General features: G+C 40.5%; 1 protein-coding gene across 1 annotated transcript in view; it reads right to left on the bottom strand.

The window, feature by feature from the left end:
* TANC2 (tetratricopeptide repeat, ankyrin repeat and coiled-coil containing 2) overlaps nt 1-14,209 on the bottom strand; it is a 352,115-nt gene that overhangs the window by 22,361 nt on the left and 315,545 nt on the right. Inside the window, exons 15-18 of the mRNA XM_036755887.1 lie at nt 12,960-13,145; nt 11,138-11,231; nt 5,035-5,168; nt 2,830-2,953 (exon numbers count right to left, since the gene is read on the bottom strand). Coding sequence (XP_036611782.1) covers nt 2,830-2,953; nt 5,035-5,168; nt 11,138-11,231; nt 12,960-13,145 — 538 coding nt within the window. The remainder of the gene's footprint in view (nt 1-2,829; nt 2,954-5,034; nt 5,169-11,137; nt 11,232-12,959; nt 13,146-14,209) is intronic.

The following is a 14,209-nucleotide window of genomic DNA, read 5'->3' as shown; positions in this document are numbered from 1 at the left end:
AGTCCAAGTAGCAAAGGATGCTGGAAAACTCACTTTCTCTAGGAAGCCTTCTTCTATCGCCCAATACGATTTGATTTATTCCTTTAGTCTATATTTGCTTCTCTTCTGAATTTATAGTCTTCTGTTCTGTGATAAACCATCTGGAAAATCTTTATGTGCTGATTTCAATAATTCTGTCTCTCTTACTAGAGTACAAGGCTTTACCTTCTACTTCTTTTGTATCCTTCAATAGTAATCTAATAGTGGTTTTCTGAATTCATTTATTCATTCAACAAACATTAATGTTTGCACATTGTCGCTACTCAATATTAACACCTGTTAACAAAGTTGGGAGGGGCAGCTAGGTGGTACAATGAACTGAGTGTAGGCTTTAAGTCAGGCAGATTCAATCTTCATGAGTTCAAGTCTGGCCTCAGACACTTACTAGCTGTGTGACCCTGGGCAAGTCACTTTACCCTGTTTGCCTCAGTTTCCTCATCTGTAAAATGAGCTGGAGAAGGAAATGGCAAAACCACTCCAATATCTTTGCCAAGAAAGCCTCAAATGAGGTCATGAAGAGCTAGACATGACTGAAACGACTGTATAACAAAATTAAGTTAGAGATCAACTCTGCGAGCTTGGGATACTTCCCAGTCTCTCTCCACTCAAAATATCAGGTATAAGAGGACCTGAGTTCTCATTTGAACTGTGCTCTTGCTAGGCTGAGGCCCCTTTAGCAATGACTTGCCCGACTGCCCCATCATTCCTTCTGTAATGAGAGATACCACAGTTCTCTGCCTCTCATGGGGGAATGGAAGAAATTAGACCTTTGACATTAACAACTGCTATTTATGTACTGAGTTGTTAACACTTTTTCATATTGCTAAGTGTAATCTATAAATGGAGCAGTGATTCCAATGGATAATTTTGATTGCAGAATGAATTCTAAGGAGGCCACCCAGGTGCAGCACTTAGAGATTCTTAGGATAAGGCCTGGTTCTCCTGCAATGACAGAAAGGGCTGAACCAACTGAATAGGAAGGTTTCAGGTTCCCTATGCTGAGGGGAAACATATAAATCCAAAGGAAGATTTAGAGGTAAACTGGCTTTTCAAAACAAGGGGAATGTAAAGAACACAAGGAAAAAGAACGAGAAATCATCCTAGAATATTTCCATGACTGAAACCACCTATTACCAATTAAATTAAATAGCCTTGGGATTAGCACATTTCCAGTGGTGAAGAAGAAAGAGCGGCTGGATTCTGTTTAAGTGAGTCTCTGCTGGCATGTGGGAGGCTGTATAACGGTGATCATTGTTATACCATTTTGTGAACTCGGTTCCTCAACTAGTCATCTGGTGGCAGTGGGAATCGATGGAGGAAGCCCAGATCTTTCTCAGCCTGGCAGCTGGTGCTCGGGAGTTGGAGCTAGCTATGTGTCCTTGAGAATAGCCCACAGATTCATGACACAGCCCTGTCACTCTGAAGTTGACAAAGGCTAAACCTCCCTGGAGGATGTGGCTAGGGGGCCATGACTTTGCAGAAGTTGAGAGTTGGGAAAGGACTCCTGACATTCCCATGGAGAAACTGCTCTTGGCTACTCCTTTCTGGGCACTATTTTGGGCAATTTGTATTTTTGTAAATATATATCCATTTCGCTAAGATTGTCAAGCTTATTGGCATACAGTTGGGCAAAATAGTTCCTAATCATTGTTTTAATTTCCTCTTCATTGGTGGTGGTGTATTCACCTTTTTCATTTTTGATACTGGCAATTTGGTTTTCTTCTTTCTTTTTTTAAATCAAATTAACCAAAGGTTTATCTATTTTATCTGGGCACTATTTTGCAAGAATGGGATAGTCAAAGGAGAAAGTGTGTCTATACAATTCTATAAAATGAGGTCCAATGTTTACTCATAGTTATATTAACTAGTACAATCAATCATCCAATCCTAGTGGTTCAAAAATAAATGTCACCACCCGATGGTGATGCTACGGATTGTTCTGGGTTGGGCATGAAGTGATGACATCTGTCACTTTTCTGCAGCTTCTCTTTAGAAATCACCACCCATGTTACCTTTATGTTCCTAGACACAGCTAGGTGGTGCTATAGTGAACAGAGCACTAGAGTCAAGAAAATCTGAGTTTGAATCTAGCCTTGAACATTTCTCAGCTGTGTGACCCTAGGCAAGTCATTTGACCTCTGTCTGTCTCAGTTTCCTTAGCTGTTAAGTGGGAATAACACTAGCACCTATGTCCTAGGGATGCTGTGAGGATCAAATGAAATGATATTTGAAAAATGCTATATAAATGCTAAATATTATTCTTAGTGGGAGGTGGTTGAGGTCAGCAGCATAGAAGGAACTAGCAGGGTCTGAAATGCTTTATGACTGTAGTGTGAACATAACTTTCTCTAACATCCTTCCTAGAACAAAAGATTTGTGGAGGTTGTGAAATGACAAAAGGACTTTGTCTATATTTGTATTCTGACTTCTGCTTAAACAGAACATAGTCCTGTTGTCTTTATTAGCCCAATCCTGCATCTGCCTTCTCAGTAAACAATACAAGGTGACTGTCAGCAGTGAAGTTGGTAAATGCCATATGGGATGATATAATTTGAGACAAAATAAAATGTCAAGAAATTATGAATATCTACAGCTGTTAATGAGACAAGGACATTGGAGGTGTCATAAAGTACTTGGAGTTTTAAGTTCCCAACCAATGAAGTAATTAACACCTTTCTTTACTCCTTCTTAGAATGTCCAGGAATCACTGATAAATTAGGTGGACACTTTGTGCATTTACATGGCTCTGATAGCCTAGGTCTGCGTTCCTAATATGGAAGAAGAACTCACCTTGTGCCAGTAAGAAATCTACTGTCCCTAGGTGACCCTCTGAAGCTGCCATCATTAGTGGGGTACGGCCTTGCTTGTCTGCCATATTAACATCAGCTCCATGGGTGAGTAAGAGGTCAACAATCTGTGAATGCAGAGAAACAGGGACTGATGGTACTGAAGCAAGGTTGCTGTGAAGACACATGGATTCTTTCACATATATCAAGTGAATTCCCCAAACTCTGCCAGTGGGACTGACCATCTGTCACCCATCTTCAATGCATGTAAAGTTCTCAGTAAAATTTAATTTAAATGCTGAGTTTCCAGTGACCTACAAACAAGGAACTTGAGAAGAGAGACTCAGGTAAAAATGCCTGGTTCACTTCTCATGAAATGAAAAGGAGAATAAGAAAATAACCACCAAGAAGTGAAGGTAACTAAATAATCTTGTAATACACAGTTTTTAAAATTGTGGGGCATGTTCCTCCCTGATGGACTGTGAGACCCTATCAGGGAGGATTGTGAAACATTAGCCAAAATTGTTGAAAAAAAATTTTGAGCACAACTCCAGCATAAATATATCTACTTTTCCCCCAATTAAAACAAAGTTCAAATCAGAATCAATGAAAGTGCCTCATGTCCCTGCCCCTTCTCCTCTTGCCTGTAGGGGAATCCCAGGCCTCCCCTCTGCTAACACTGTTCAGGTAGGATCAGAACCTAAGCTGCTGCCCTTTGTGGACACAGCCCAAGGAGACCCTCTGGTACTCAGGTGCCAAGTCACTTAAGGGTCCCTTCCTGGTGTTGGCCTTCTGTGTACTAGTCTGTTTTTTCTATTCCCACCTGCAGGTAAATGGAGGTTGCTAGAATGGTTAGGGGTTGGGCTGGGGACCAAGCAACTGCTCCATGCTTTTCCCTCATGCTTGATCCCAAGTGTCTATGGTGTCCTAGCATAGAGGTTAAAGATTTGAGGGGCTGCCAGCCACCATTGTGTTTTCCTTCGTTTCTTCTGGCAGGCAGCATCATATAGTGGAAAGAGGGTTAGCTCTGGAGTCAGAAGACCTGGGTTACATACTGACTTTGCCACTTACTACTTGTGTGTCCTTGGACAAATCATTTTTATTCCCTTGGCATCTGCTTCCTCAATTGTACAAAGAGAAAATAAATTATGATTCTTTAATCCTATGACAGTGAATGTAGCATAATGGTTATTTATATTATTTTATACATTCTGTTTATTGTATATCTGATTTGTGTTAGAAAACTGTAATAGATTCTTAATTTTATTCAAATAAAAGGAGTAAAATTATTTCCGTAGATCATTTGATGCAAAGTGGATGGCAGAATATTTTTTTTTTGTAAAAAGAAAAGTGGGGAGCGTACTACATAAAAGTTTGGGAACCATGGCCATAATGCAGCATCCAACTCCAACAGAAATCCACATAAATTGTAACTGCATACTTGGTGAATACTTTTGAAAGCAATTCTTTGTGTAATGGTTACTGTGTCAAATTTTAAAAGTTGCAAACTTGCAATGAGTCATTATGGCTGAAATCCGATAAAAGAAAACATTTTTGTACTCTGCCTTCAATAATGTTTGGCTTTTAGGTCTTGTTCTTTTGGATATTTCCAAAGGTTGTTATAACTACTAAATTCCCTCCCCTTCCCTTCCCTCCTCTCCTCCCTCCCCCAATGTAATCTAGCCTTTCATCCAGAATTCAAAAAATTTGCAAGTTCATGTAAATGAAGTTCTTTTTGCCATGTTCTGAATTCAGCTGTTGTAAGAAGAGACAAGTGACAAATTATTGATAACGGGGATTTCTTTAGAAATGTAACTTCTAGAATATATCATAAGGTAGGTACAGTTTTATCCCAATATTTTCTATCTTTTATAAACACAGTACCACACAGTGATAACAGGTGATCATAATGACAACCATAAAGTGCTTTCTAAATATTCATATAAAGACCAAATTAGGTTCCATGTAATTTTGGTGTTAAGCATATTCTAATTCTTTGAAAACCGCAATCTATATATGACATATATAGTTGGTTAACTAGGATAGCCAGTTAACCAACAGGACCTATTCTAGATGAATGAAAGTTTATTAAACTCCTTTCTATACTGAGGGAGGCACTGCTTGTGGCCCATTAGTTCCACATGTAAAAAAAATAAATTTTGGTCGGGATTGCCTTAGATTCATATAGTAATATATCTATCTCACTTACCTGCCAATGACCTTGCCGAACAGTGCTGAATAAGGGCACTGCCCCCCGACGATTTGGCTGGGCCACTGCTGCCCCTTGTTCCAAAAGCAGGCGACATACATCTAGTTTCCCCCTTCCTGCTGCAGCCGTCAGGGCTAAGGAGAAAAAATATAGTCTGAGGATTGTCTATTTTCAGTCCTTTCATATCTCAGTCTTCTGTATGGCAACCGAGATGATGTTTGAAGAATGCTATTTAACTGAGATCAATGTGCTTTGCAAGAAAATAGGGCGTAATATGGCCACTTTGCTATTTGCCCTGCAGCTGCCTCCTTCCCGCCTCCCCCACCCCCAAATATTGACCCTCTAGACCTAGACCACCAGAGACCATCCATCCCCTACCTCCCCATCCAATTAATCCGCTCGGCTTTGGAGCTTCTCCCTGGGGCTGAGCTATCTTGATTAGTTGGTAAAAACTCATTTAATTCACTATATCTAAGAAGACCCAGACCATGCTTCATTTCCTGTCTAGCAATCCAAGGACTGCCCTAGGAAATTAAGGTCTGCCCAGCTTGGCATCTTGCCATCTTCTCTGCCACTGTGAGTATGCCCCTTCTACCTCTTGCTATTGGAACATTAATCAAATTAATGCTATCATTACTATTTGAAAATGTGAGCTAATCTACTGCCATGGGGCTCCACTGAATTTTCAGACCAAAATTCTCTACCTTGGCCCATACTCCTCTCTATGTGCTATATCTCCCTATTAGAATGTGAGTTACTGGAGGGCAGGGAATGTCTTACTTTTGTATTTGTATCCCCAAGCCTTGAACTCAGTAGGTACTTAGTGAATACTTGTTCACTCATTTATTTTAATGAACTTAAGTTTTAAAAGGAAACTATTCAAAGGAAACAAATAAAAACCAGTGGTTACAAATTTGTAGCAAATGGGACAATAACAATAAACTAGCCAATCACCGGCAGACAAACTAAGCCTCTCTTGTTTTTCCTTCTCATGCGATCACTTTTCCTTTGGTCTTTTCTTCTCTCTTCAGGTGCCCTTTCCTCATTTTCCTTCCTACGTTTCTCCTATTAATTTATCAAGTTCTGCCTTGATACCAGGTCTTTTGGAATGATAATCTCCATTTGAATCTGCTGGGAACACTTTTCCTTACTGTAATGGGACACTCTCAGAGAAGTTTCCTATTCTAGAATGGATGTTTCTGACATAACTTTGATTTTATCACAAGCCTAAAGATACATGGTATCTGAACTCAGGAGGGGGGCTTTCCCTGTGCTGTGTCTCTAACATACCAGAGTTAGCATTATCTTCTTTACCGCCCCTCCCCCCACACACACACTCTGAAGTAGCCTCTGCCAGGTGCTTTACTGTGTTCATGCCAGGAAATGATACTGTTCCAGGCATTTAGACTAAAGCAGACATTTACTATGCAAATCATTAATACCCTTTTCTGTTCTATAGATTATTGTGCTGTATTGATAAAGCAGCACAGGGAGCAGAACAAGTGGACTCACACCTTTCAGGACTAGAGATAGGGGGAGAGGCAGTTTTGGTAACTTCTCTTTAATGCTTGTCATTTATCGTTGTCTTACTACGATGTCACATATTTAACTCTGGCTAGAGGCTGATGCAATCTAGAGGAACAGAACTGATTCTGAGAAAGGGGTTTGAATAGATGATAGACACAAACAGGTTCTTGGAACCTGAAATGTGGCAGTGGGTGCCATAATACCCTTGGGTCCTGACATCTCAAAGCACCTAAATACAAGAATGGTATCCTGTGGACTGGGCCCAACTTCCTTCATTTTCATTAGATTCCTAGTGCATTTTCAACCATTAATTCATTCTGTCTTCTTTAGTAGAGCCGGAACTTCTTAATGTCTCAGGTCTGGAGAAGATAAGTGATGTGTGACAAAGACTTTTATCCTTCTGGGTAAAATACTATGGACCCCATGCAAGGCAGGGATACAGTAAGCTCCACACAATTATTTAGCATGAAAGGAAGGTTCAGTTCTCTGCCATACAGAGACTTAAAATAACCTTACCTTCATACCACTTTTCACTGTTTGTGACATAAAAATGCGAAATGGTGGGGATTTTGTAACTGCCTATGTCATCTACCGGCTATAGTTTCAAGAGAAGAAAGACACCTAGAGTTATGTTTTCTTCTAAACTCTTCCATGAAATGTGTGGTTGTCTTATTTCCCTAGGGAGCTCCAAATATGTAGGCTTGTTTCTTGTAAAAAAAAAGAGGTGAGGTGTGGAGGATGCTGAAATTACTGCAGTGGTGAGATGATGACAGGAGTGATACTTTATTTTAAAGGGAAAGAAGGATATTTTTCTGAGCTGGTAAAGAAGATAGGCTCAGCTCCTTACTTCAAGTGGCATGCCTCACCCAATCACGAATTGGAAAACAACTTTTGTTCAGCAAAGCCAACATGTCAATCTGTAACTCGGGAAACCTAACTAGACACCAACAAAAACATTCTATGTGGCCATCTGCAATTTCCCCTACTTAACTGTTAATGTATGTATTTTGTTTATGAGCGTGGTTGGTTCTCATCATTAGTTTAACTCTTATGTAAAGCCAATCTATCTTTAGTTTTCAATATGAGCAACATTCAAGGTATCTTTGCTTACCCCAGGAGAAAGAGACTTTGTGTCATCTTACTGGTGATGGATTTAGAAAGTATCTTTAGCCTAAAAATTGACCTATATAGGACTTGTCTTTATGTATGTTTAGATTTATTTTTAGACTTCTCAAAATCAACCCTTCTCATTTTTGTTGAGGTCCTTTCAGGGAGCTCAATGGTTCAGTGCTTTCTGAGGTGAAAGCAGTTCTCTTTGCCTTAGAAGACTGATGTAAGAGCCTTACCTGACCTAAAAGCTCTCTTATATCATGCATTCCAGATATGTTTCCTCAGAGCTTAATTTCAAAAGTTCAGAAATTTCAATAGTTCATGAAAAACCTCTAGTTCGAGGCATAGATTTGGTCCTGGCTGTGACCCAAGAGGCAGCACAAAAACTATTTGTACTGGGCAGTTATTAGCAATTACAAGAAGCACTTTATGATATTTAAAAGAAATGGGCATTTCTGAACTTTTTTTTATTTTTATTTTTAGTTTGTAACACATGGTTCTACATAATTTTGAGTTCATTTCTGAACTTCTTCTGACAACTATCTTTATTCTAGAAGTAGTTGCCAAACATCAGAGAGTGTAGAGTTTAGAGTCAGGAAGACCTGAATTCAAATCCAGCCTGAGAAACTTACTAGCTATTGTGACCTTGGGCAAGTCATGTGTCCTCTGCATGTTTCAGTTTCCTCATCCATAAAATGGGGATAATTACAGCACCTACCTCCCAGGGTTATTATAAGGATTAAGTGAAATAATAATTACAAAGTGCTTAACACAGTGCCTGGCACATATATGGATTAATAAGTGCTAGCTACTATTATAATATCAAACTTCTATTTTAAAGATTTGGTAAAACTCAGAGTAATCCATTTTTAGAGAAGATACCATGGCTCTTTGGAAAACGCCCAGGTGGCACACTGTGCCAAACTGGTAAATTGTATTTATATTGGAGGTTGTATTCTACTTGGATCCGGTTTTATTGTGCTATTGCTGGTGCTTAGGTTAGGATGTAATTTGGGATTCAGATGCAGGTGAGAGTGGATAGTGTCATTAATAATGGCAGTGAATTTCACTCCAAACAACAAAGCAACAGAACTAAGTAAGGCTTATCTACTTTCAAAATCTATAAGCATGGAAGGAATTACTTTGGTTACATCTCAGAGTCTTTTAAAATAAAAAATCCTCAAGATTTGAAGCAAAAATTTCCAGGCAAAGCCAGTCCTGTAAATGACAAATGGATCTTAGAGCAGTGTGCTAAGTCCCTTCCTAAAGATATGTAATAGATTTTGCTCACTGGCTTGTCAGAGTGTGCTAAGGTTTATCTGGGTCATACATACTCCTTTCTCCATGGGAACCATATGATAAAACCAGAGGTAGATAGAAAAAGTAGCCTGGAGACGGGAAGACTCTGTGTGGAGTAAAGAAGGAAGAAGCTAAAAGTGATCAGAATAGAACATAGTGAAATGACTGACTCTCCTGTCTCCTCTATAACCATGAAAAACTGGTGTGGTTACCGATTAGCCTGGGGATATGGGTCCTATGGAGGTGAGCAGAGAAGACACATATTAGTCATTGCCATCCAAAAGAACATGGCAAGCTAGTGCTTATTTCATGGTCTCTCCAGGGGCTTGAGATGCTCTAAGGCAGCTTCCCTGGCATCCTTTTAATCAGGAAACTCCTGTGGCTGAGCCAGTCCTCTCAGGGAAAATCTGCAAATATAGCAGATCTCTAAGGTTGGTCCTGATTTGGATCCATAGCCCTGAGGTAGGAAGGGAAGGGAATATAGAGTATTTTTGTCATTTCACTTCCTTTTTTCTGTGTTGTCCCATGAGAAGCCTGTGAAAGCCTGTGGGTGGAAATGAAATTAGCCAGATGATGACAGCTAGATGAAGGAAGATGCTATTGGAGAGAGTGGAGCAGTTGCAGAGAGAAGTGGGAGGAGACCATGATGTTCTAGGTACTTGATTTAGAAAACCTCTTATGTAAAATGACATCCCAAGTACTATAGGTGATAGAGAAGGGCAATCCAGCTTAGTGAATTGATTATCAGGGTCATTCAGTGACCTACATTCTCTTTATATAAAATCTTCATCATTTACAGAATAAGCCCAACATAACTTTCTTGATTCTTTTAAAGGATTTCTCTCACAGATAGAGCTAGAAGAACCTCCTTATGACCATTAATGTGATTATCTTTTCTATGGCTCCCCAGCCTCCACCATCACCAGATGGTCACCACTCTCTCAGCCTCACCAGTGGTGAAAGAAACAGCTGGTATCCCTAGAAACAATAGGACTGCTTGTGTATCTGGCAGCATCTCAGATGGGGGAGGGGTCATATGCTGATACTAGAGACAAACAAAATTCACTTTATTTAGCTGAGTCACAAAACTAGACCAATGATTGTGGCTGTTGTGGGAAGATCATTTTCTTGAGCCTCCAGACTCCTTCGGGGTCAGACTTCTATGGCAAGTGGTCTTATCTGCCTGCATCTGGCCTTAGAAAAAGAAGGAATGTCGAAAAAGCAAATTCTTGAGCTAAAGACCATATCCTTAGGCTGCTGGTAAAAACAGTGAAACCATTTAGTTATTTTTTTCTGGAAGGAAATTTCCTAATCCAGTAAGTCAGCATTGCTTTTAGATGGGCTCTCTTATTTCTCATAACACTCTGACCTTAAACCAAAATAACATTCTCCTTGCTTAGGACAATACCCCCTCAGAATTGGCCATCTGAACATGTGCATGGTTCTCCTGGCAGATAGGAGGCATGTTTATGGTGAAACCATGGTTTTCATGGACCTGGTTTCTAACACATACCACAAAAGTTACTGATATTATTTCAGATGCTTCAATTTAGGCGAAGTTGACAGTCATTTTTCCGTGAAGGACAAATGAAAAAGCCTACTTGTGCAGCAAAGCTCAGCTAATTCAATGAATTATTCTGTTACAGACTGCTGAGAAAAGAGAAGGGGGAATGGGTCTAGGATTTGCATCAGCTTTTCCTCTAGCATAGTAGCTTAACTTTAATGTATAGCTCTAACATGACAAGCAACACTAAGCGCTGGTAGAGGGACTATTTTAACATTTAGATTTATAATTGAAGGTGGAGAGTTATTTTCATGGGGAAAACATTTCTTCCCTAGTTACTCCAAGGGGTCAAAGGAAGAAAAATCAGACGATTCCTACTATTCTAATCTGGCACAGAATAAGGAAACTGTTAGTCTCTCAAAAAACATTTAGAAACAGCAGGGGGAAATATCACATAGAATTCTGGTAATGGGAATGGGGTAAGGTCCCAAAAGGGGAAACGTGAAAGTGAACACTTTTGGGACTTCAGCCACTGTGACTACCATAGTGACTCTATCACCCTCCAACATAGAGTTGTATATGGCAGAACACCACCAAAAAGGCTCTAAACAAACATGACCTAAGGACAAGAGAGGGCTAAGCAAAGATCCCCATGGAAGTTACCTGTCTCTCCCCAAAGGCTGTCAAAGCTGTTGATCTGAGCTCGTTCTACTTCTTCTTCATCTTTTTCTGGAAGATCGAGCAGGTAGGAAACGATCTGAAACAAGATGTCACATCAGATCAAACTTGACCATTGCCCTCTGAATACAGAGTGCCAGATGAAACTCATGACATCCAGGCTGGAGTGAACCTCCTACGATTACAGGTTCTTAGAACGCATGGTCTTGAGAAAAGCCGATCAGGAGTCACCAGGATAAGCATTTATTTTAGGATATAATGGATCAGTAGTTTTCAAGCCCTCTAGAATATAAATCATATACCTAGTATGTGTCCCTTTCAGACACTGATTTTTTCGACTTCAAACTGAATCATATACTCAATATTTTTTGTGAAAATGAGTAAGGGCAAATAAAGATATGGAGAAATAGGAGCCTGAGAGCTGGGTCCTATGACTCCTGCACCAGCATTCAGTGGTCTCTTGCGGATACATTAGCTCAGCTGCTAAGGCTGGCCATGTTAGTAAGAAATGACTATGATTACAGAAAATGAGTACTGCCATAATTTTCAAGCTGAAAGGAAAGGTCTCATTATTAATGCACTGCCTACTATACCTGTTAATGGAGGAGAGCTCCATTGCACATCTGACATCTGTTGGACTCAATTCTTACCTTTCAATTTCAGAGATCTACAAAACCCATCATACATCTCCCCAGAAGTTGGTATCGCTGGCTCACTAGGTGATCTAAAAGCAGCAAGTGTTGATGGTTCTTTCTCAGTTGGTAAAATCCATGCCATTTTTTGCCAGTTTCCCATAATTATGGTACAATAAAAGCCAAATCAATCCAGAATAAGGGTAAAGTCTGAATTATGCAATACTTCTAAAGAAAAGCTGACGCGCTTAGGCTGGCTAGGTGGTGGGTGAAATCGTCATTACAAACCTGCTGGGCAAGAGAAGATGCTTTCAACCTGCAGCTAATTCATACTGTGGTTAACAGATATGTGAATAAAGGAGAGGAAATTCATACATCCGGATACATAATAACTTTTATGATTGGTTAGGGCTAATTTGGGAAAACTATCTCAACATATATATTGAGGAAACTAGGAATTCAGGACCACAGTGGTATAATGTACACATTACCGGTTCTGGGATACATGTTGATGACTGAGTATGTACACCGTAATGGACCAGAAGAGAAAGAAGGGGTAAAGGGGGAAGGAGGAAGAAACTTCTTCTACTTTTCTCTCCCAATTTCTAGGGTTGCTGCCCTTATTTCTAGGCTCCATAGAAATTTCTTATGGTTGTCACTGGCTCAATTAATTTCAAGTCCGGGTATTGGCATTTTTATAAGTGACTCTTAAAGAATCATGTGATAGGACAGAACTAAGAATCTTTGCTTTTCAGGGATATAAAAAATGAAAGCAGTTATAGTTTCTTGTTTCTCCAAGGATCCAACTACATTTTGAGCTCAGCATTCCTCAGCCCTGATAAAGAGATATGAATTCAGTGTAGACCTACTTACTTCCCTGGGAAAGATTCTCCCAGAATACAGTGCTACCAGTTAAGGGCACAAGATGAGGGCCCATATTTTAAACCTGCTGGAATAACCAGGACAAATGCTCATGACATTTGGGGAGTAGAGTGGCTTGTGGGGTCTATCCAACATACCACAATAGTGCCTATAAAGGCAATATAACATCAATCTTTACCAACATACTTTGACTTGGTTTACAACCTCTTAATAAAGTAACCCTTCTACCCAAATTCTTGCTTCTTAAGTCTACTGGCACCCACAGAATAAACCCACAGAACCCTATTTCTTACCTCTGTATAGCCCATGCTGGCTGCGGCAATGAGAGCTTGTTGGATGGCATGGCTTTTCTTAAACACCCCTTGCTGCTGGCCAGCCATTGTCCAGTCACACTGAATCAAGAACTTGACAACCTCCAGATGGCCTCTGAGTGCAGCATGAACCAGTGCACACTGCCCATTTTTGTCCAAATGATCCACCTAAAGGGGAGGAGACAGGAGGAGACTAAGTCTTGTGGCTGAGGAGTCAGAGTACTGACAGAGTTCCTAGGACTGTGTTCCCAGAGAAGCATAATATGGCATTTTTTGGCATCCTCCTCCCTCAATCACTGAACTAATCACTGAATGGAAGATGCTTTGCCTCCCTGGTTAGGCAATCTGTTGGATGCAACTGTGCTGGATTTTTCCTCCAGGGATAAGTCCCTAATCATAGTGTTGCTTTTACACTAAAACAAAAACAAAAACAAAAACAATCTCTGCTGTAGCATTTTTGTTTTCCTGAGGCAAGCCCCTTTATCCTCAAACAGTTTCTTTTAGATTAAAATTTGATAGATTGTAGCTGCCTGTACCAGATTAAAACAGTCTTTGAAACCACAGTGAAGAAAGAACATAGCAACTCTCCCAAATTATGGCTTTTCTAAACAAAGAATCTTATACTATGACTCACATGTTAGACAGGGAGGCCAGCCAGCCTTGTGGCCCAGACCACTTCACCCCCCCTGTGGGGAAGGTGGCCACTACTCTCCATTCATGGTCCTGAGGATCTGGTCAAACTAGCAGGGGGCACTGAGAGTTCAATGTACCAGGCTCCCATAGCACTATTTTTGAATCTGGTGCTGGTTAAAGGACCAAGCAGTACTCTCATGTAAAAGGAGACAGTCCCTGCTCTCAAGGAACTCACTCTCTAATTGGAGGAGAAAAGACAAAAAGGCAGGTTTAGCAGTAAGGTGGCTAGAGAGGCTTGGAGGTCTCATGGAGTGTTGAAAGGGCAGAGAGCAAGCTCCAGCAGACCTTAGGGTGTATTGATGGGTAAATTAAACAAGGCCAGGCCCATCACCACTGGGAAAAGAAAAGTGGGTCCAAAGGTTAGAGTGGAGTGGCAACGGTTTAGTCCTAGATGGTAGGAATGGTAAAAGAAGGAAGGTTGGGGGCAGGGTCAAGGCATCCACCTTGAGTTAGGGGAGAGGGAATGGCAGACATGGCACAAGTTTTAGCTAAGGCCTTCTAGGTGCTTCCAACAGACCCGGGGGCAAGGTAAAGGAAAA

The sequence above is a fragment of the Trichosurus vulpecula genome, chromosome 4 (assembly GCF_011100635.1).
Source record: "Trichosurus vulpecula isolate mTriVul1 chromosome 4, mTriVul1.pri, whole genome shotgun sequence".
NCBI classification, from domain to species: Eukaryota; Metazoa; Chordata; class Mammalia; order Diprotodontia; family Phalangeridae; genus Trichosurus; species Trichosurus vulpecula.
The sequence above is the reverse complement of the archived record's forward strand: the minus strand, read 5'-3'. Positions and strand labels throughout refer to the sequence as shown.